Consider the following 22,297-nt stretch of genomic DNA (forward strand, 5'->3'; position numbering starts at 1 on the left):
TGATCCCTTTTTATCAATGGTCCCAACAAAGACCGGGCTCAAAATGGCAAGAATAGATTTTTTAAAAAATATTCTTTCACGGGATGTGGGCACCGCTGGTTAGACCAGCGTTTATTGTTCACCCTTAATCGTTCTTGAGAAGGTGGTGGTAGGTCACCTTCTTGAACCGTCGGAGTCCGTGTGGTGTAGGTGCACCCAAAGCGCTGGTCCTGGATTTTGACCCAGCGGCAGTGAAGGAACAGCGATATAGTTCCAAGTCAGCAACTCCCCGGGTGGAATTTTACGCTGGTGGGATTTTATGGTCCGGCCGAAGTCAGTGGACATTTGGACAGCTTGCCCCATTTTACAGCCCCGCTCCCACAGTGACGGGGGCTGTAAAATTCCACCCCCTTTTTGAGAAATAAGAGGCCACTGTTTGAATATCCCTAGCTCCCAGCCTGAGCAAAAGTGACAACCACACCATCCAGGAAGCTCCGATAATTATATCTTTCTCTGCAACCACTTAGTTAAATTGGGAATTAGCCCCTCATGAATTTATTTTCACTATAATTGGGACAATTAGTGAGACATCGACACCGTAGGCACCTGCAATGAAAATTATAGATAGTTTTATTACAATAATTTTCTAACAAGGTTGTTCTGTAATTATCAATTTAAATTACACGTCAAAACTTAAAGCGATTACCTTCACTTTGTTCATTTTGTTAACTGCTGTAAATATGAATATTGACCAGAAACAAAACACATTGCCAAGGAAAGAAACAATTTTTATTTAGATAGAACCTACCCCATTCTCATGATATCCCAAAGTACAGTACAGATAACTCTTGTAGGGCTGGTGACTGGTGTACTGTAGGGCAATGCAGCAGCCAATTTGCACACAGCAAATTCCACAGCCAGCAATGTGACAATGACCAAATAATCTCTTTTGGTGATGCTGGCTGTGGGACAAATATTGGCCAGGCCACCACCCCTGCTCTCCTTTAAGTAGCGATATGGGACCCTTTACAAGGACAGCTGGGGCCTTACTCCAAGATCTCATCAAAAAAAAACTGCACCTCCGACCATGCAGCAAGCCCACAGTCCAACAGCCTTTTGTGCTCTAGCTGCTGGAGTAGGTTATGAATTCATGACCTTCTGACTCATGCTATCAGCTGAGCCAAGTCTAGCTGTGTTTAACTGCACCAACTGATGAGCCCAGCGCTGTTTTCTCTATGTCATTTTGTTGTTGCTAACTGGCACATTAGAGTTCAAGTGACTCCCAGCCATGCTCTGGCTATCCCTAGGTGAAAAGTGTGAAGCAGGTCAACATAACTGTGAGGAGATCAGCGTCACTGTGAAGCAGACCGGGAGGAGTGTGAAGCAGGTCAGCATCACATTAAGGAGATCAGCGTCACTGTGAAGCAGACCGGGAGGAGTTTGAAGCAGGTCAGCATCATTTTGAAGAGAGCAGGAGGAGTGAGAAACAGTCAGCATCACTGTGAAGAGACTGGCAGGAGTGAGAAGCAGTCAGCGTTGCTGCGAAGCAGACTGGGAGGAGAGTGAAGCAGGTCAGCATCGCTGTGAAGCGAACTGGTAGGAGAGCGAAGCAGGTTAGCATCGCTGTAAAGAGACTGGGAGGAGAGTGAAGCAGGTCAGCATTGCTGTGAAGAGACTGGGAGGAGAGTGAAGCAGGTCAGCATCGCTGTGAAGAGATTGAGAGGAGTTGGAGCAGATCAGCATCGCTGTGAAGAGATCGGGAGGAGTTGAAGCAGGTCAGCATCACTGTGAAGAGATCGGGAGGAGTTGAAGCAGGTCAGCATCACTGTGAAGCAGACCAGGAGGAGTTGAAGCAGGTCAGCATAGCTGTGAAGCAGGTTGAGAAGAGTGTGAAGCAGGTCAGCATTACTATGAAGCAGACCGGGAGGAGTTGGAGCAGGTCAGCATCGCTGTGAAGAGATCGGGCGGAGTTGAAGCAGGTCAGCATCGCTGTGAAGAGATCGGGCGGAGTTGAAGCAGGTCAGCATCGCTGAAGTGAGAGAGGGAAAAAAAAACTCAAACTGTGACATCACTGGAAAGCAATGAGTTGATTGGTTGGTGAGGATTGCTACCTTTCCTTTCTCCAACGTATGACTTGGAGAATGGTGGGAAACACAAGAGTGGAATGGGATTGTCCACCACTACCAGGAGCCAATCTGTGGGTTCAGAGTCTGTGTTCGGAATGAAAAATCAAGGTGTGAAATAGCAGGGAAGCAGGTGGATGATTGGCTGGTGAGTATTTCCTATTTACCTTATCTGAATGATGGAATAAACTAGTGAGTGTTATCCTTCTTTTTATTAAAGTAAGGCTTACAATGACTAGAAAGTTGTAATAAGTATTATTCAGGCTTATCAGTGTTAGTAAGGTTTATTAGTATTGGTCAAAGTTTATTTGCAGTAGCAAGGCTATTAACTAACAAATAGACTAATGGCAGGACCACCCCCAACCTCTACAGTGCAAATCCTGTGCAATGTGTGATCTCCAGGATGCTCCCCATGTCCTGGTAAACCATTTGTGTAGGAAATGTCGTTGGTTGCAGCAGATTGAGCTCCGGTGTTTGGAACTTGACTGGCAGCCAGCATCACTGCGGTGCATCCGTGAGGTTGAGAGCCACTTGGATAGTATATTTATAGGTGTGGTCACCCCATGGCTTAAGAGCAATCAGAGAGAGAGGGAAGGAGTGACCACCAGACAGTCAGGTAGAAACAGGCAGGTAGTGCAGGAGTCCCCTGAGTGCATTCCACTCTCCAACCAGTGTTCAGTTCCGAATACTGATGAGAACGATGGTTCATCTGGGGGGAAGCAGCTGGTGGGGGAGGGGGAGGGAGGTCAGGGGGTGTGGAGCGCCTGCAAGGAGAACTGGAAGAGCAGTAGTGGTAGGTAATTCAGTACCTATTAGTTAGCAGAGTAGATGGGCATTTCCATGGTCACAGACATGAATCTAGGCTAGTGTGTTGCCTCCTCGGTGCTAGGGTCAAGGATGTCACTGAGCGGCTGCAGAGCACCCTGACCTCGAAAGTGGTCATCTCTGGATTTATTCCTGGTACCACGCACATGTGAGTATTAGAAAGAAGAGGATAAAACAGATGAATGCGTGGCTGGAGGGATGGTGCAGGAGGAAGGACTTTAGATTCTTGGGACATTGCAACCGGCTGGAGGGGAGATGGGGCCTGTACAGGCTGGACGAGTCACAACTAAACAGAGGTGGGACTGAGCTCCTTGCGGGACACTTTGCTAGTGCTATAGGGGAAGGTTTAAACCAACTAGGCAGGGGTATGTGAATATTTGGAATTCTCTACCCTAGATGGTTGTGGATGCTCCGTTGTTGAATGTATTTGAAGCTGGGACAGACAGATGTTTGTTCTCTCAGGGAATCAAGAGATTTGGGGAGTGGGTGGGAAAGTGGTGTTGAAGCCCAAGATCGGTCATGATCGTATTGAATGATGGAGTGAAACAGCCTGTGATTGGAAGAGCAGCGAACAGTGGGAAGGTGAGTGACAGCATTCAGCCTGAGGCCTGGACACTGGAGGGGTGGGAGTGAGCCTGCAGTGGGGAAGAGAGGCTGTGAGGGGAAGTGCAGCTCATGCCTGGAGGGGATGGGGCAAAAGGCTGCAAGGGAAAGGCTGCCTGTCGAGGGTGGGAACAGTCAAGGAATCAATATTGTCCTCTGTGATTTTGTAGTGAATGGTGGCAAATTATTCAGCCATCCAGGAACCTGCAGCCAAGTCCAGCCCTATCCTTTACCATTCACTTTCCAGCAAGGGCCACTGAACAATGATCAAGCGCAGAACGGTTTCTTCTTTCACATCACTAAAGTCAGGAATAATGAGGCCAATTATCAGACACTTGCTTGCAGCCGAGCTGTTATCCAGTCAGTGGTTGAATGTGGAATCTTCCTGATCCGTGTGGGTTGGCTCTGCATGTTGTAGCGTCTTTAGCTTTGAGCCTTCAAGGATTTTTTTTCTGTACTGCCTTGGGTGTATGTGCATGGGATGGAGTAATACGTTATTTTCATAAAATGAGCGAGTGCTAAGAGTCTGGGTAAAGTTTTATTGATGTTGGTTTGAAGAAAATCACTCAGGCGATATCTGGACACTTGACCTTTTTGGTTTGCTTCCAGTGTCTGAATTTCCTCTGACTCTGATTTCAACATGGCAGAATACTGCAGTCTGTTTCTGCATAGCTTTGAAAACCAGCTGAACATATGGTGCAAAACTAGTGACTGATGCAGTGGAAAGGATGGCGGAGCAATCACTGTTGTTATTAACGGAGAACTGTTTCAACACTTTTATACTTGAGTATCGCTGAAAAAAGACATCTTGTCGAAATTTTTCATCTTGCACTCATCAGGACAATCGCAAGAATAACAACGGCAGGGGAAGCAACAACTTCGTACTGTATGAGAAGAGAGTGCTGATTGGTTGGAAAGTGGTCTCTGGTTGGTAGAGGGGTTTCCATGGAGAATGTACCAGTTAATGGTGACTGACATTTAACTGCCAACCATTGTTTGAAATTTAAACCAGGCAGCTTGACTCTGATTAGTCAAGGCATTGCCCTGATTTGTACTATGAAATTTATCACTGTTTGGGTTCCTGTGCCCATTTATTTATTTATTTTCTCATTTAACACCTAATTATGCTGTCTTAAGTGACAGAGAAAGGTTTATGAGGGAATTCTAGACTTTCAATATGTGCTTAGGTGAGGGGGGGAAATCGATCTGATCTGCCCCTAGAAAGCCCCCATGCTGGGTGATGCAGGCAGGGGTATATGAGAGGTGATTCAAATGCACAATGGGCAATTGTTTTAGCAACATTGGGTCATGTAGGAATCACCTACCACCTTGGTGTAGCAGCTACAACGTAGGATATCTCACCAAATTAGTGTTCAATGTAATGACAGGGAAGTAAAGAGGATTAGTCTTCTCATTTGCAGCTTGTTCATAATAAAGCACATTTTTTTGCTGCTTCGATTATTAGTGAGTTAAATTTCTAATGCCTTATCTTTCCAAAATTTGCTCACTGGTTCCATGTGGCCCCTCATGCAGAAAGGTTGGATGCTCATGAACTAACTGAAGAAGACACGGAGTTGCCCCAGTATCATCAAGCAAAAAACCCAAACTAAAGTTCCCACCTTTTTTTTTCAGAGGGGCGCAACTAATAAGGAACTAAATCATAAAACAAAGGAAACACATGAAACTCTCTCGCCACGACCAGTGTCCACCGGCGACCCTGAATCCTGAAAGCCATGATCCAGCACACGCGTATTGCGGGATTCTGAATGGCCTGTCTGACTTTCACATGCAACACGCGTGTCTTACAACATTGGGAGACCTTAAGAGCAACCTGGACATATACATCAGTAAACCTGACAGGGATGGGATGAGTCATCCTTGACAAGCGCGACTGTATTAACAAAATGCACGCCATTCTTAACGACAGGTCCAAATTCGTATCCATTGGACCTGCCGTTCAACATGATCAGACAGCCTTGCTCGAATGTAAGCTAAAAAACCACTTGCTGGACTTGCGTAAGGGCGATGAGCTCTGGCGTGATTATATATGACAGGGCTTGTCCTCACGGCTCACTGCATCCGCGTATATACAGGCTGCCCAATAAACGACAAAGGCGATGTCCCTTTACGTCCTATCTTACCTCTAACCGGTTCTGCACAATATGAGTTGGCCAAATACCAGTTTTGAACAAGTTCTCCACATACACAGTGAAGGATTCCTTCACATGTGTACAGACCATACAGGACTTGCAGATCGATAGCAACGCTGTGTCCATATGCTCATTTGACATTGCTAGCCTATTCACCTGTTCCACTTAAGGAAGCCATAGAAATTTGCACTGAATAGGTGGTGTTGCCATGGGATCCCCTCTAGGCCCAGCTCTTGCAAACATCTTTGTCGGGTTCCATGAGAAACGTGTCTTCGATGGATTGGCACCTAACTTCCGACACCACACGTATTTCCAATATGTGGATGTTATGTTTACTATATTTTAAATCCACAGCTGCATGTAATAATTTCCTTAAATGTCTTAATGGGCTCCATCCTGCGCTCAAATTAACTTCCAAAATAGAGCAGCCAAATGAACTCCCCTTCCTTGACATACTAGTTGAGAAATCTGCCACTGTCTACCCCAAGCCTACTTTCACTGGTCAATATACATGTTGGGATTCTTACAGTTCCACACGCTGAAGATTGGTCTTATTGGCAATCTCATAAATTGGGCCTGAGCCATTTGCTCACCGTGCAAGCTTGATGCTGAAATAGGGCATCAAAGGCCTCCTGTAGGATAATGGCTCCCCTGATCAGATCACGCTGTATATCATTACAAACTTATGAATGGGCCTAAGGCTGTCACTTTCAGCCCTGAACAGTGCCCAGTCTACCTCAGATTACCCTAGAAAGGTAAGGTATCTCAAAAAATTGTGTAACAGGTGAAGCTAGCTGTTTCACAAGACAGCTATGCAGCAGCAACACGAATGGTATTCACCATTAACACGATGCTGCTGCCAAGCCAAAAAGACGTGCTGCCAATCACTCAAATGAGTAATGTGGTATATGAATTTCAGTGCCATACGTCCCAAGGACTGATGGATCGTATCAAACAGCATGTCCCAGCCGTCATTCACAACGCGCAAGGTACAGATCGTACCCAGCCAGCCAGTGCTTGTAAAACTCAAAACACAGTGTCCAACATTAGATGTGATTCTGTGATTGGACAGCATTTGCTAAATAATCCTCAGTGTGCTAAGAATTACCCTGACAACCAATTTAAGATTGTCAGTCAGGCTCGCAGTGTGGCGCATTTATGCGCACAGGAAGCTACATATATTAATACACAGGGCCCTATTCTTTGCAGACAGAAAGAACATGTACCCACATTGTGCCTGTTTCAGCTAAACAAAATATGTGACAGCCATTCGCTGACTCATTCCTCAGGACAATGCCTTGACCAATCAGGGTCAAGTTGCCGGGTTTAAATTTCAAACAAAGCTCGGCAGTTAACTGTCAGTCACTATTAACTGGTGAATTCTCCATGGCAACCCCTCTACGAATCATAGAAACATGCATAGAAAATAGGAGCAGTAGGCCATTTGGTCCTTCAGAGTCCACTCGCCGACCAATCAGCACTCTCTTCACATACAGTGTAAATTGTTGTCTTCCCCCTATATTGGAAGTGTCCTGAAAAGTGCAAGACAAAAAGTTTCAACATGTCTCTTTTATCAGCAATACTCAAATATTATTCTCTGTATCGGCTCTGCCCTCAAGTCCCTGCAGTGCCCATCAGTTGGGAAAGGCCTCAAGCACAGTGACACACACCCCACGTTCCTTCTGCAGGAGTCCGCGGTGTGAATAAGATTGTGGGAGGGAGGCAGACAGAGCAACCAGCCCACGGGGGCCAAGTTCAACCTGATAGCCCTGGGACACCAGGGAGAAAGTTTATGCTCAGTTATACCCAGAAAGAATAGACAAAGTGCCTGTGGTTTAATTACAAGCCTCAACATGCTTTAGGAATTCCCGCAAACTGGGATTGTCACCATTTCCCATGAAACTGTGGATTTTTGCAAGACAGCTGTAGCTTCTGAGATAAGGGTCTTTTGGCAAATGTAAATATGCTTTTATACTAATATAAAGAACAGCTTTAAGAATGTTCTCATGGACTGAAACCACAATTTGTTGTTAAGATACCTTTGGAAAGTTTGGCTGCAATACAGCAGTCATTCACAGGTAGAGTTTCCAAAGTGAAATGAAATATGCTCCTATTTACGTGTGGTAATTGTTTAATCCTGTTAACGTTAAACATGACCCTGCTCTTTTTCATATTCCAAACAAATCCACCATTTAATATAATCGGGGCCAGAAATGCAGGATGAATTTGACATGTTCAAGCTGCCACTGAACCCTGCCCCCTCACCTGAAGATACTGACCCCTGCCCCCTCACCTGAAGATACTGACCCCTGGCCCCTCATCTGAAGATACTGACCCTTGGTCCCTCACCAGAAGACACTGAACCCTGCCCTCTCACCTGAAGACACTGACCCCTGCCCCCTCACCTGAAGATACTGACCCTTGCCCCCTCACCTGAAGACACTGATCCCTGCCCCTTCACCTGTAGACACTGACCTCTGCCCTCTCACCTGAAGGCATTGACTTTTGTCCTCCTCACCTGAAGATACTGACCTTTGCCCCTTCACTTGAAAACTGCCCCCTGCCCCCAGACCTATGGACATTGACCTCTGACCCCTCACCTGAAAACACTGACCCCTCCCGCCTCATGAGAAGATGCAGACCCATGTCTGTGCACTAAAGGCACTGACTCCTGCCATCTCACTTGAAGGCATTGACCTCTGCCCCTTCACCTGGAGACCTGATGCCTGGCTCCTCACCTGAAGACACTGACCCCTGACTCCTCACCTGAAGCCACCGATCCCTGCCCCCTCACCTGAAGCCACTGATCCCTGCCCCCCTCACCTGAAGCCACTGACCCCTGTCCCCTACACCTGAAGACACTGACCCCTGCCCCCTCACCTGAAGATTGACCCCTCCCCCATACTGAAGGCATTGACTCCTGCCCCCTCCCCCGAAGACATTGACCCCTGCTGCCTCACTGAAAGATGCAGACCCCTGTCCGCTCACGTAGAGGCACTGACTCCTGCCTCGTCCCTTGAAGGCATCGACCTCTGCTCCCATCACCTGGAGACCTGACTGACACTTGGTTTTTCACTTAAAGACACTGACCCCTGCCCTATCAGCTGAAGACAGTGACCCCTGCCCCCTCACCTGAAGATACTGACCCCTGGTCCATCACCTGAAGACACTGACCCCTACCACCTCACCTGAAGATACTGATCCCTGCCCCCGCACCTGAAGACACTGACCCCTACCCCCTCACCTGAAGACACTGACACCTGGTCCCTCACCTGAAGACACTGACCCCTGCCCCCTCACCTGAAGACACTGACACCTGGTCCCTCACCTGAAGACACTGACCCCTGCCCCCTCACCTGAAGACACTGACACCTGGTCCCTCACCTGAAAACACTGACCCCTGCCCCCTCACCTGAAGACACTGACCCCTGCCCCATCACCTGAAGACACTGACAACTGGTCGCTCACCTGAAGACACTGACCCCTGGCCCCTCACTTGAAAACTGCCCCCTGCCCCCAGAACTATGGACATTTACCTCAGCCCCCTCACCTGAAGGCATTGACTTTTGTCCACCTCACCTGAAGACACTGACCGCTGCCCCATCACCTGAAGACACTGACACCTGGTCCCTCACCTGAAAACACTGACACCTGCCCCCTCACCTGAAGACACTGACCCCTGCCCCATCACCTGAAGACATTGACCTCTGCCCCTCACCTGAAGACACTGACCCCTGCCACCTCACCTGAAGGTACTGACCCCTGCCCCCTCACCTGAAGACACTGACCCCTGCCCCCTCACCTGAAGACACTGACCCCTGCCCCATCACCTGAAGACACTGACCCCTGCCCCATCACCTGAAAACATTGACCTCTGCCCTTCACCTGAAGACACTGACCCCTGCCACCTCACCTGAAGATACTGACCCCTGCCCCCTCACCTGAAGACACACATCCCTGCCCCTTCACCTGAAGACACTGACCCCTGCCCCATAACCTGAAGACACTGACACCTGGTCCCTCACCTGAAAACACTGACCCCTGCCCCCTCACCTGAAGACACTGACCCCTACCACCTCACCTGAAGATACTGATCCCTGCCCCCTCACCTGAAGACACTGACCCCTACCACCTCACCTGAAGATACTGACCCCTGCCCCCTCACCTGGACACACATCCCTGCCCCCTCACGTGAAGACACTGACCCCTGCCCCATCACCTGAAGACATTGACCTCTGCCCCTCACCTGAAGACACTGACCCCTGCCCCCTTACCTGAAGACACTGACCCCTACCACCTCACCTGAAGATACTGATCCCTGCCCCCTCAACTGAAGACACTGACCCCTCCCGCCTCACGAGAAGATGCAGACCCATGTCTGCTCACTAAAGGCACTGACTCCTGCCATCTCACTTGAAGGCATTGACCTCTGCCCTTTCACCTGGAGACCTGATGCCTGGCTCCTCACCTGAAGACACTGACCCCTGACTCCTCACCTGAAGACACTGACCCCTACCCCCTCACCTGAAGACACTGACCCCTGCCCCCTCATCTGAAGCCACTGATCCCTGCCCCCTCATCTGAAGCCACTGATCCCTGCCCCCTCATCTGAAGCCACTGATCCCTGCCCCCTCACCTAAAGACATTGACCCCTGTCCCATCACTTGAAGACACTGAACCCTGCAGCATCATTTGAAGATACTGACCCCTGCCCCCTCACCTGATGATACTGACCCCTGCCTCCTCACCTGAAGACACTGACCCCTGCCCCCTCACCTGAAGACACTGACCCCTGCCCCCTCACCTGAAGACACACATCCCTGCCCCCTCACCTGAAGACACACATCCCTGCCCCCTCACCTGAAGACACACATCCCTGCCCCCTCACCTGAAGACACTGACCGCTGCCCCCTCACCTGAAGACACTGACACCTGGTCCCTCACCTGAAAACACTGACCCCTGCCCCCTCACCTGAAGACACAGACCCCTGCCCCCTCACCTGAAGACACTGAACCCCTGCCCCCTCACCTGAAGACACACATCCCTGCCCCCTCACCTGAAGACACACATCCCTGCCCCCTCACCTGAAGACACTGACCGATGCCCCCTCACCTGAAGACACTGACACCTGGTCCCTCACCTGAAAACACTGATCCCTGCCCCCTCACCTGAAGACACTGACCCCTGCCCCCTCACCTGAAGACACTGACCCCTGCCCCCTCACCTGAAGACACACATCCCTGCCCCCTCACCTGAAGACATTGACCGCTGCCCCCTCACCTGAAGACACTGACACCTGGTCCCTCACCTGAAAACACTGACCCCTGCCCCCTCACCTGAAGACACTGACCCCTGCCCCCTCACCTGAAGACACTGACCCCGCCCCCTCACCTGAAAACACTGACCCCTGCCCCCTCATCTGAAGACACTGACCCCTGCCCCCTCACCTGAAGACACTGACCCCTGCCCCCTCACCTGAAGACACACATCCCTGCCCCCTCACCTGAAGACACACATCCCTGCCCCCTCACCTGAAGACACACATCCCTGCCCCCTCACCTGAAGACACTGACCGCTGCCCCCTCACCTGAAGACACTGACCCCTGCCCCCTCACCTGAAGACACACATCCCTGCCCCCTCACCTGAAGACACACATCCCTGCCCCCTCACCTGAAGACACACATCCCTGCCCCCTCACCTGAAGACACTGACCGCTGCCCCCTCACCTGAAGACACTGACACCTGGTCCCTCACCTGAAAACACTGACCCCTGCCCCCTCACCTGAAGACACTGACCCCTGCCCCCTCACCTGAAGACACTGACCCCTGGTCCCTCACCTGAAGACACTGCCCCCTGCCCCCAGACCTATGGACATTGACCTCTGACCCTCACCTGAAGGCATTGACTTTTGTCTTCCTCACCTGAAGATACTGAACTTTGCCCCCTCACATGAAAATTGCCCCCTGCCCCCAGACCTATGGACATTGACCTCTGCCCCCTCACCTGAAGACACTGACCCCTCCCGCCTCATGAGAAGATGCAGACCCATGTCTGCTCGCTAAAGGCACTGACTCCTGCCATCTCACTTGAAGGCATTGACGTCTGCCCCTTCACCTGGAGACCTGATGCCTGGCTCCTCACCTGAAGACACTGACCCCTGGTCCCTCACCTGAAGACACTGACCCCTGGTCCCTCACCTGAAGACACTGACCCCTGCCCCCTCATCTGAAGCCACTGATCCCTGCCCCCTCATCTGAAGCCACTGATCCCTGCCCCCTCACCTAAAGACATTGACCCCTGTCCCATCACTTGAAGACACTGAACCCTGCAGCATCATTTGAAGATACTGACCCCTGCCCCCTCACCTGATGATACTGACCCCTGCCTCCTCACCTGAAGACACTGACCCCTGCCCCCTCACCTGAAGACACTGACCCCTGCCCCCTCACCTGAAGACACACATCCCTGCCCCCTCACCTGAAGACACACATCCCTGCCCCCTCACCTGAAGACACACATCCCTGCCCCCTCACCTGAAGACACTGACCGCTGCCCCCTCACCTGAAGACACTGACACCTGGTCCCTCACCTGAAAACACTGACCCCTGCCCCCTCACCTGAAGACACAGACCCCTGCCCCCTCACCTGAAGACACTGAACCCCTGCCCCCTCACCTGAAGACACACATCCCTGCCCCCTCACCTGAAGACACACATCCCTGCCCCCTCACCTGAAGACACACATCCCTGCCCCCTCACCTGAAGACACACATCCCTGCCCCCTCACCTGAAGACACTGACACCTGGTCCCTCACCTGAAAACACTGATCCCTGCCCCCTCACCTGAAGACACTGACCCCTGCCCCCTCACCTGAAGACACTGACCCCTGCCCCCTCACCTGAAGACACACATCCCTGCCCCCTCACCTGAAGACACTGACCGCTGCCCCCTCACCTGAAGACACTGACACCTGGTCCCTCACCTGAAAACACTGACCCCTGCCCCCTCACCTGAAGACATTGACCCCTGCCCCCTCACCTGAAGACACTGACCCCGCCCCCTCACTTGAAAACACTGACCCCTGCCCCCTCACCTGAAGACACTGACCCCTGCCCCCTCACCTGAAGACACTGACCCCTGCCCCCTCACCTGAAGACACACATCCCTGCCCCCTCACCTGAAGACACACATCCCTGCCCCCTCACCTGAAGACACTGACCGCTGCCCCCTCACCTGAAGACACTGACACCTGGTCCCTCACCTGAAAACACTGACCCCTGCCCCCTCACCTGAAGACACTGACCCCTGCCCCCTCACCTGAAGACACTGACCCCTGGTCCCTCACCTGAAGACACTGACCCCTGGTCCCTCACCTGAAGACACTGCCCCCTGCCCCCAGACCTATGGACATTGACCTCTGACCCTCACCTGAAGGCATTGACTTTTGTCTTCCTCACCTGAAGATACTGAACTTTGCCCCCTCACATGAAAATTGCCCCCTGCCCCCAGACCTATGGACATTGACCTCTGCCCCCTCACCTGAAGACACTGACCCCTCCCGCCTCATGAGAAGATGCAGACCCATGTCTGCTCGCTAAAGGCACTGACTCCTGCCATCTCACTTGAAGGCATTGACCTCTGCCCCTTCACCTGGAGACCTGATGCCTGGCTCCTCACCAGAAGACACTGACCCCTGACTCCTTACCTGAAGATACTGACCCCTGCCCTGTCACCTAAAGACACTGACCCCTAACTCCTCACCTGAAGACACTGACCCCTGCCCCTCACCTGAAGACACTGACCCCTGCCCCTCACCTGAAGTCATTGACCTCTGCCCTCTCACCTGAAGGCATTGAGTCCTGGCCCCTCACCTGAACATACTGATCCCTGCTGTCTCACCGAAAGATGCAGTCCCCTGTCCGCACACGTAAAGGCACTGACTCCTGCCCCATCACTTGAAGGCATCGACCTCTGCTCCCATCACCTGGAGTCCTGACACTTGGCTCCTCACCTAAAGACATTGACCCCTGCCCCATCACCTGAAGACACTGACCCCTGCCGCATCACCTGAAGACACTGACTCCTCTCCCCTCACCAGAAGGCGTTTAGTTCTGTCCTCCTCACCTGAAGACACTGACCTTTGCCCCCTCACTTGAAAACTGCCCCCTGCCCCCAGACCTATAGACATTGACCTCTGCCCCCTCACCTGAACACACTGACATGTCCCGCCTCACGAAAAGATGCAGAACCATGTCTGCTCACCTGAAGACACTGACCCCTCTCCCCTCACCTGAAGATATGAACCCCTGACTCATCACCTGGAGACATTGACCCCTGTTATGACCGATGCAGTTGGTAATGCTGAGTTATTTAAAAATCCCAGAGGGAAACTTTAAACATCTGTCATAACCTATAATTTTAAGTGTTGTGTTTGAGAAGCGTCTCTAAATTCAGGAATCAGACCATCAATTCTTGAGGCTTTACTTTAAACTAAATGAAACATTTTATTAATTTACACAGGTTAAAATATATATACACATGGCTTCAAATTACTACTATCATAACTTTTAACAAATTCCCAAACTAATCTCCATTAAGGCAACAGCAACCCATAGACTTAACCAGACACTGGACAAAGCATTTTCACCTCACGGATTCAAAATGAGGTTCCTCTCACTTTGGTTCCTGTGGAGACAGTTGGAGGCTTTTGATCTCACATTGCCTCTGCCCTGCACACACAAAACTACTGAAGTTATACCTACCACCACCCACTGAATGTAAATTCTCATTGACCTCCACCTCTTCTAACAATAAAACCCCTTTCATAGTACCAATTTTATTAGTAATATAAAAATATTGCTTTGTACCTGCTAGATAGTGTGAGTCTTCACCCCACTTCTTGAATGCTCTATTCAAAAAATGCAAATACACTCTATCTCTCTTACATATCGAAACTAGTACACATCAAAGCACCCAGACTAGCTGGCTTTAATCCATTTAAGACACACCCACAGACTAAGCCTCTATTTAAAAGAAAAATATTTTCCAAAATATTAATAGCTTTGTGACACCCTTGAATCCTCACCTGCAGGCATTGACCCCTGCCCCATCACCAGAAAACTGACTCCTGCCCCCACATCTCTAGGCATTGACTTCCGACCCCTCACCTGAACACACTGAACCCTGCCCCCTCACTTGAAGGCATTGACCTCTGTCCTCCTCACCTGGAGACCTGACCCCTGACTCCTCTCCTGAAGATACTGACCCTTACACCCTTACAATGTCAACACTACTTTTTCTGATTGCTTTGAGCGATGCCTCAGACACAATTATAAATAACCCAAGTCCAGCTCTTCCAGCCATCGAGAACCTAACGCAGAAAATGAATGAAAGTCAAGCCATAAGTGCAAAGTTCCATTTGTCACATGTGTAAAGCGTTGTAATTTCCAAACAAAATAGCCCTTGCTTATAATTCCATACATCACCATTTCACAGTTAGCTCAGATGTTCAGAGGGACTTGGGCGTGGCTCGTACAAAGAACGCAGAAAGTTAGCATGCAGGCACAACAAAGAATTAAGAAAGCAAATGGCACGTTGGCCTTTATTGCAAGTGGGATTGGAGTACGAGATTAAAGAAGATTAAAGAAGATTAAAGGGCTTCAGTGAGACAACACCTGGAACACTGTGTGCTGTTTTGGTCTCCAAGGATATATTTGCATTGGCGGCGGGACAGTGAAGATCCACTAGATTGGTCCCCGGGATGAGGGGATTGTCCTATGATCAGGGGCTGAGTAAATTGGGCCTATATTCTCCAGAATTTAGAAGCATGAGAGGTGATCACAAAACATATAAGATTCTGGTGGGGCTTGATAAGGAGACACTGAGAGGTTGTTTCCACTGGCTGGGCAATCTAAAACACAGGGCCGCAGTCTTAGGATAAGGGAATGGTCATTCAGGACTGAGATCAGGATAGATTTCTTCACTCAAAGGGTTGTGAATCTTTGGAAATCTCTACCCCAAAGATTTTTTTTAATTCATTCATGGGATGTGGGCACCTCTGGCTAGGCCAGCATTTATTACCCATCCCTAATTGCCTTTGTTCACAGGTCATTTAAGAGTCAACCACATTGCTTTGGGCCTGGAGTCACATGTAGGTCAGACCCAGTGAGGGCAGCAGATTCCCTTCCCTAGAGGATATTAGTGAACCAGATGGGTTGTTTTGACAATTAGGAATGGTTTCATGGCTATCATTAGACTCTTAGTTACAGATTTTTTACTGAATTCAAATTTCACCATCTGCCATGGTGGGATTCAAACCCTGGTCCCCCACCACATTACCCAGGGTCTCTGGAATACTAGTCCACTGATAATACCACTATGCCACCACCTCCCCATTGTGGGTGCTCTATCATTGAATGTACCTAAGGCTGGGATAGACAGGTTTTAGGTCGCTCAGGGAGTTGAGGAGATGGGTAGGAAAGTGGAGTTGAAGCCCAAGATCAGCCATGATAAGATCGAGGGGCCATTTGGTCGACTCCTGCTCCTATCCCTTGTGTCCTTGTGGTCATTATCACATGGCTGTTTGTGGGAGCTTGCTCTGCGCTACTCGACTGCCGCGTTTCCCCACATTACAATAATGACTACATTTCAAAGGTACGTCATTGGCTGCAAAGTGCTTTGAGGCACCCAGTGATCGCGAAAAATGCTGCAGAAATGCAACCCTTTCTTTTATCAATGCAGAAGAGTGGTGGAGGGGGGGGGGTGGGGCTTGTAAACAACCAGCCCTGTGATTGGTCCATCTTGCTGTCAATCACAGAAAGAATGCTGGTAATTGTGGGCATAGCGGGGATCATTTTGACTTTGTGCAACAGGGTAAACTTCAGTTCTGTCGAAGGGTCATGAGGACTCGAAACGTCAACTCTTTTCTTCTCCGCCGATGCTGCCAGACCTGCTGAGTTTTTCCAGGTAATTCTGTTTTTGTTCAGGGTAAACTAGGCAATAGCACATCATCCAGGCATTTTACACCTGGGACATCCGTCCAGAGAGGTTATGCTACATCGGTATTAAAAATCTCTTTAGACCACAGCTAGGGCACTGTGTATAGCCCTGGTCAGTGCATTGCAGGAAGGAAAAGATCAAAATAGAGTACAAAAGAGATTGACGAGGAGGATGGCAGGGATGGAGGATTTTAGCTATGATGAAGGGTTGGATCGGCTGGAGTTGCTTTCTGGGAAAATAATTGAGGCGTATAAAAACGATGGGGCTCCTGGACGGAGTGGATAGGAAGGACCTATTTCCCAATTTGCAGGTAGGTCAATAACCAGAGGTATAGATTTAAAGTACTAGGGTGAGAGGGGACTTGAGAATCCTTGTCACCCAGAGGATGGTGGGAGCCTAGGCCTCACTGCTTAAAGGGGCGGTGGGGGCAGAAGCCCTCGTTGCATTTAGTCACTTGATGTGTTACAGTCAACAAGGCTACAGACCAAGGGTTGGATTACGGGGTTAGGCTGCACAGCTTCTTTCTCGGCCAGCGCAGGCACGATGGGCTGAATGGCCTCTTCCTGTGCCGTAGATTTTCCACGGGCTGAGCTTTAGGGTTTTTGATGAGGTGAGTGAAGCGAGTGGCCGGCCCGCTCCCTCCTACCCCTGCCCCCCCCGCCCCCCAGCACGGCCAATCAGCAGCTCCCCCCAGCACGGCCAATCGACGGCCAATCAGCAGCCCCCCCCCCCCCCCCCCCCAGCACGGCCAATCAGCAGCCCACCCCAGCACGGCCAATCGACGGCCAATCAGCAGCCCCCCCCCAGCACGGCCAATCAGCAGCCCCCCCCAGCACGGCCAATCGACGGCCAATCAGCAGCCCCCCCCCAGCACGGCCAATTGACGGCCAATCAGCAGCCCCCCCCCCCCCCCCCCCCCCAGCACGGCCAATCAGCAGCCCCCCCCAGCACGGCCAATCGACGGCCAATCAGCAGCCCCCCCCAGCACGGCCAATCAGCAGCCCCCCCCAGCACGGCCAATTGACAGCCAATCAGCAGCCACCCACCCCCCCCCCCCCCCCCCAGCACGGCCAATCGACGGCCAATCAACAGCCCCCCCCCCCACTCGGCCAATCAGCAGCCCCCCCCAGCACGGCCAATCGACGGCCAATCAACAGCCCCCCCCCCCCACTCGGCCAATCAGCAGCACCCCACCCAGCACGGCCAATCGACGGCCAATCAGCAGCACCCCCTCCCCCCCAGCCAATCGACGGCCAATCAGCACCCCCCCCCCCCCCCCCCCCCCCCAGCACGGCCAATCAGCAGCTCCCCCGGCGCGGGAAGGCGGCCAATTGCGTTGCGAGATCGGGAGTCCTGGCTGTGACGTCATGGAGGAGCGGGATTGTGCCGGGAACGGGAAACTCGGTCAAAGCTCTAACTTTAATGGCAGGTCAGGCTCAGAAAGAGTGACTGAAGGCTGACACCATCACCAGCTGAACCTGCTGCCCCATGCAGCCTTGGTCCCAGCGCCAGGCCTTTATTTCTGCTCCTGTGCAACCTTGTCACAGCTGCCGCACAACCCTCCTAAAACCCCTCTCACAAGCAGGGCCCGCCTGAGAAATAATCGGCGAGCTCAAAGCGGGCTGCTGATCCCCCCACCCGCCTTCCGTCCGCCGTGTCCGAGACCACCGGCCGGACGTGCCCGATTTGCCGCCTTCAACTCGGGCCCGCGTTTCCGCCAAGTGCCTTGGGAAGCTTTCGGCTCGGTTGAAGGTGCCAGGACGACGCCAGCTGCTGGCCCTTGAGGGCGGCTGCGGCCCCTCGCTGAGCCGTGAAGTTACCAAATGCGCCAGGAAGGGGGTGGGGGAGCCCTGGGACTGTGGCCTCTTGCTGGACGGCCCCCGAATGCAATTTCACTTTGGGCCGGCCGGTTAACGGGCAGCCAGAGTGAAACACGCACTGAGAAAGCCTCATTGGGTGGGTGGGTGGGTGGAGTGGGGTGGGGTGGGGGTTGGGGGGCGCTGACCAAAGTGAGGGCGCGGGTGGGGGTCTCTAGCGAGCTGCCTCAGGTCTTTTTACCGGCCTCCTAACTCCTGCAGGTCTGGCAGCATCTGTAACTCTTTCGAGTACAAACACGTTTCCATCTGTTTCAGATGAAGTTACATTGTTTCATAGTTCGCCATTGTGAGATTTGAACTCTTGATACTCTTTTGAGTAAACCTGTTTCCATCTGTTTCAGATGAAGTTACATTGTTTCATAGTTTGCCACGGTGAGATTTGAACTCTCGATCTCGGGGTTACAAACCCAGTACCATAACCACTTGGCTATTTAGGCCAAGCCTAAACCTTTCACTGTTAACTCTTTCGAGTACAAATCCGTTTCCATCTGTTTCAGATGAAGTGACATTGTTTCATAGTTTGCCATTGTGAGATTTGAACTCTTGATACTCTTTTGAGTAAACCTGTTTCCATCTGTTTCAGATGAAGTGACATTGTTTCATAGTTTGCCACGGTGAGATTTGAACTCTCGATCTCGGGGTTACAAACCCAGTACCATAACCACTTGGCTATTTAGGCCAAGCCACGAGCTGCCTCAGGGAGAGCTGCGGACCGGGACAGATTAAACGGCACGAAGGGAGCGCACCGGAACTGCGTCTGGGCCGCACGGTCCAAGCACCCAACAGCGGAGCTTAGGGGAAAAAAAAAACAAACAAAAATAAATAAAAACACCCTCAGTCACCCGATATCGCTCTTCGTGAGCGTACCGTATTTCCCTTTAACTCTGAAGAAGGGCCGCACGGACTCGGAACGTGGACTCTGTCTGTCTTTTTCTCTCTCTCTCTCTCTCTCTCACTCACCACAGACGCTGTCAGACCTGCTGAGTTTTTCCAGCAATTTTTTTTTTTTTTGTTTTTGTTTCAGGTTCCCAGCCTCTGCAGTATTTTGCTTTTATCTCAGTAATAAAGAGCCTGTTGGCTTTACAATTGGGAGTGGGCGGTGCTTTGTGAAGATGGACATGTCAGGCAACCAATGGAGGGAGCGTGGTGTGGGGGGGGGGGGGGGGGGGGGGGGGGGGTGTTGGGGGTGGGGTGGAGTTGGGGGTTGGGGGTGAAGGCGGGGGAGGTCATGTGCTGAAATCTCCAGAAGCACTGGCTAGCCCCGAATCAAGGCGGCACCTCCAATGGCAACAGCAGGAGGGAACCGACCCCCCCCCCCCCCCTCTGTGGAGTGGCCTTTGTGGCACAACTCTCACCCAGGAAGGCAGCGAGGACCTGACAAGCCTGCGTGGAGCTCCGATACCCCAGCCTGCTGCTGGGCGCCTGCCTCCCGACAGTTAACCACCGGCCCCCTCCCCCTAACCCCACCCCAAAAAGATCCCGGTCGACCTCCTGATCCCTGGTTGACAAGATTCCTGAAAAGCTTCATTGCCTACCCACCTCGTGAGGGTGGGTGGCTTTTCCATTTGGGGTGACAAGGGATTGGGTCCCACACGAGCCGCATGGCTCAGGGTTCAAGATCCACTCCAGGACTTGAGCACAAAAATTCACGGTCGACACTCCAGTACGGCACTGAGGGGGTGCAGCCCTGCCAGAGGTGCCGTCTTTTGCATGGGATACGAAGGAAGGCCCCATCTGCTTGCCCAGGAGGACTTAAAAGATTCCGTTGCGCTATTTCAAAAAAGAGCTGGGGAGTTATCTCTGGTGATCTGGGCCCAAGTTTATCCCTCAATCAATATCATGGAAAACAAATGATCTGGTCATTTTTGAGAGCTTGCTGTGTGCAAATTGGCTGCCGTGTTTCCTACATTACAGCAATGACTACACTTCAAAAGTACTTTATTAGCTGTAAAGTGCTTCCAAAAGTCCAGTGGCTGTGAAGGGCGCTATATAATGGAAATATTTCTTCCTATTTCGACTGACTTCAGTAGAGAGTGAAAGTGGGGCTAAAGCCAACTTGGCAGCTGAGCCTGTCTGTCTCTCAATGGACGGCTAAGGTTAAAATGACTCTCTCTGTCCAATATGCAAGACGAGAAATGGGGCAAAATTTTCCATCTGGCGGGGGGGGCGGTGGTGGAGCAGGAGTGGGACCGGGAGCGATGGGGTCCGCGCCACCATTTTATGCAGGTGGGCCAATTAAGGCCCACCCAGTGTATCTCCCGACTCCAGAGGATAATGGGAGGGACCGGCAGCAGTGGGCGTGGATAGACCGCCGGGTCCAATGGTAACTCGGCCGTCTGTTTAGAAGAAGGCCTGGCAGCCTCCTGTAGGCTGCTCACAATGGCCAGAGCTAGGCCACAGCACAGGGATTCGGGTGAGCAGACCAGGCTGGAGGGTAGGCCAGTTGGGGGAGGGCAGTGCACCCCTCGTTTATCCGATGACTGCCTTGCTGCCCTCCTCGAGGGGGTGGCAGCACGATGGGAGGTGTTGGTCCCTCAGGATGGGAGGAGGAGGCCCCCCTCCCCCCCCCCCACCACCCACATGACGAAACGTGCCTGGGAGGAGCTGGCGGAGGTGGTGAGCTCCTGCGATGTGGTGCAGCGAACCTGGATCCAGTGTCGCAAGCGCTTCAATGACCTGTCGCCCTCTGGCAGGGTGAGAACCATGTTGGCATTGGGCATTTAACCCAGCAGGTTGGCTTACCCCACCCCCTGCTGTCCCCCCCACCCCCAAGTCGTGACTGCATTGAATCATTGACGGCATGTGCCCTTTGCTAGGTGGCCAAGCAGATAGTACCCATGCTGAGGTCACCCTGAGTGGGCTGTGAGGAGTTGAGTTTTCTCGCGCAGCATGTGTTGAACCGAGTCCCACGCGACTGGTTTGGGGGAAACCTGGAGGAGCTGCACCTAGGCACAGACTCAGAACTCCAGGACATGTCCTAGTCAGGGTGATGAGATGCTGGAAGGGGAGCTTCAAGGTGGCGATGACAACGATCCATCTGCTGCCCTCTACGCTGCACGCGCTTGCGCCTCCTTGCTATGGGAGGAGATACCGTGTGGTTCCTAACGTGAGGTAGGCAGCATTTATCCAAGGGGCAGGGGGTGGGGGGTTGGGGGAACAGGTCCAGCGTCTTTGTGTGAGTGTTCAGCAGCAGCTGGGTGAGGAGACACTGGAGCCCTGATATGTCCCACTCTGGTTGGGATGGGCCGTGTGCGAGCGGAGTCCATGTGCAATTTGCACTAATCACTGCTCTTCTCTCTTTTTCAGGGGAAGAATGTGCAGAACACGGCTGAACGTTTGAGGACTGGAGGTGGCCAGGCACAGCTCTCCATATTAAGCAGCTTCGAGCAGAAGGCCCTTGAACTGGAGAAGCACCATGTACCCAGGTCTACTGGTGTTGGTGAGGCTGGGGCCAGGTATTTATGCCCTACGGTGAGGTCAGCATTGTCCCCCCAACAGCCATGGCACTGATGTTGTTAAATTAGTTATTGTTGCAACATGGCTTGACCATTGGTTATGGAAGGTTGAGCGCATAATGAGCCGTTGAGCGCATAATGAGCCGGGGGGACAGGGATGGACTTTGTCATTGTCTCCACACTAACTGATCCACTGTCCTTGTTCTTCCTTTCAGCATCATCAGAGCAGGGCCGGGAGGAGGAGGAGCAGATGCTCCCCCTCACACCTGAGGGTCCTGAAGTCT

The 22,297-nt window shown here is 51.8% G+C and overlaps 1 protein-coding gene across 1 annotated transcript in view; it reads left to right on the top strand.

The window, feature by feature from the left end:
* The first annotated feature begins 6,509 nt into the window (after positions 1 to 6,509).
* The window catches only part of perm1 (PPARGC1 and ESRR induced regulator, muscle 1), a 35,112-nt gene continuing 19,324 nt past the window's right edge, over positions 6,510 to 22,297 (top strand). The window contains exons 1-3 of the mRNA XM_041207012.1: positions 6,510 to 6,669; positions 18,345 to 18,586; positions 21,865 to 22,013. Coding sequence (XP_041062946.1) covers positions 6,510 to 6,669; positions 18,345 to 18,586; positions 21,865 to 22,013 — 551 coding nt within the window. The remainder of the gene's footprint in view (positions 6,670 to 18,344; positions 18,587 to 21,864; positions 22,014 to 22,297) is intronic.

Source organism: Carcharodon carcharias, chromosome 15 (genome assembly GCF_017639515.1).
Source record: "Carcharodon carcharias isolate sCarCar2 chromosome 15, sCarCar2.pri, whole genome shotgun sequence".
Classification (NCBI taxonomy): domain Eukaryota; kingdom Metazoa; phylum Chordata; class Chondrichthyes; order Lamniformes; family Lamnidae; genus Carcharodon; species Carcharodon carcharias.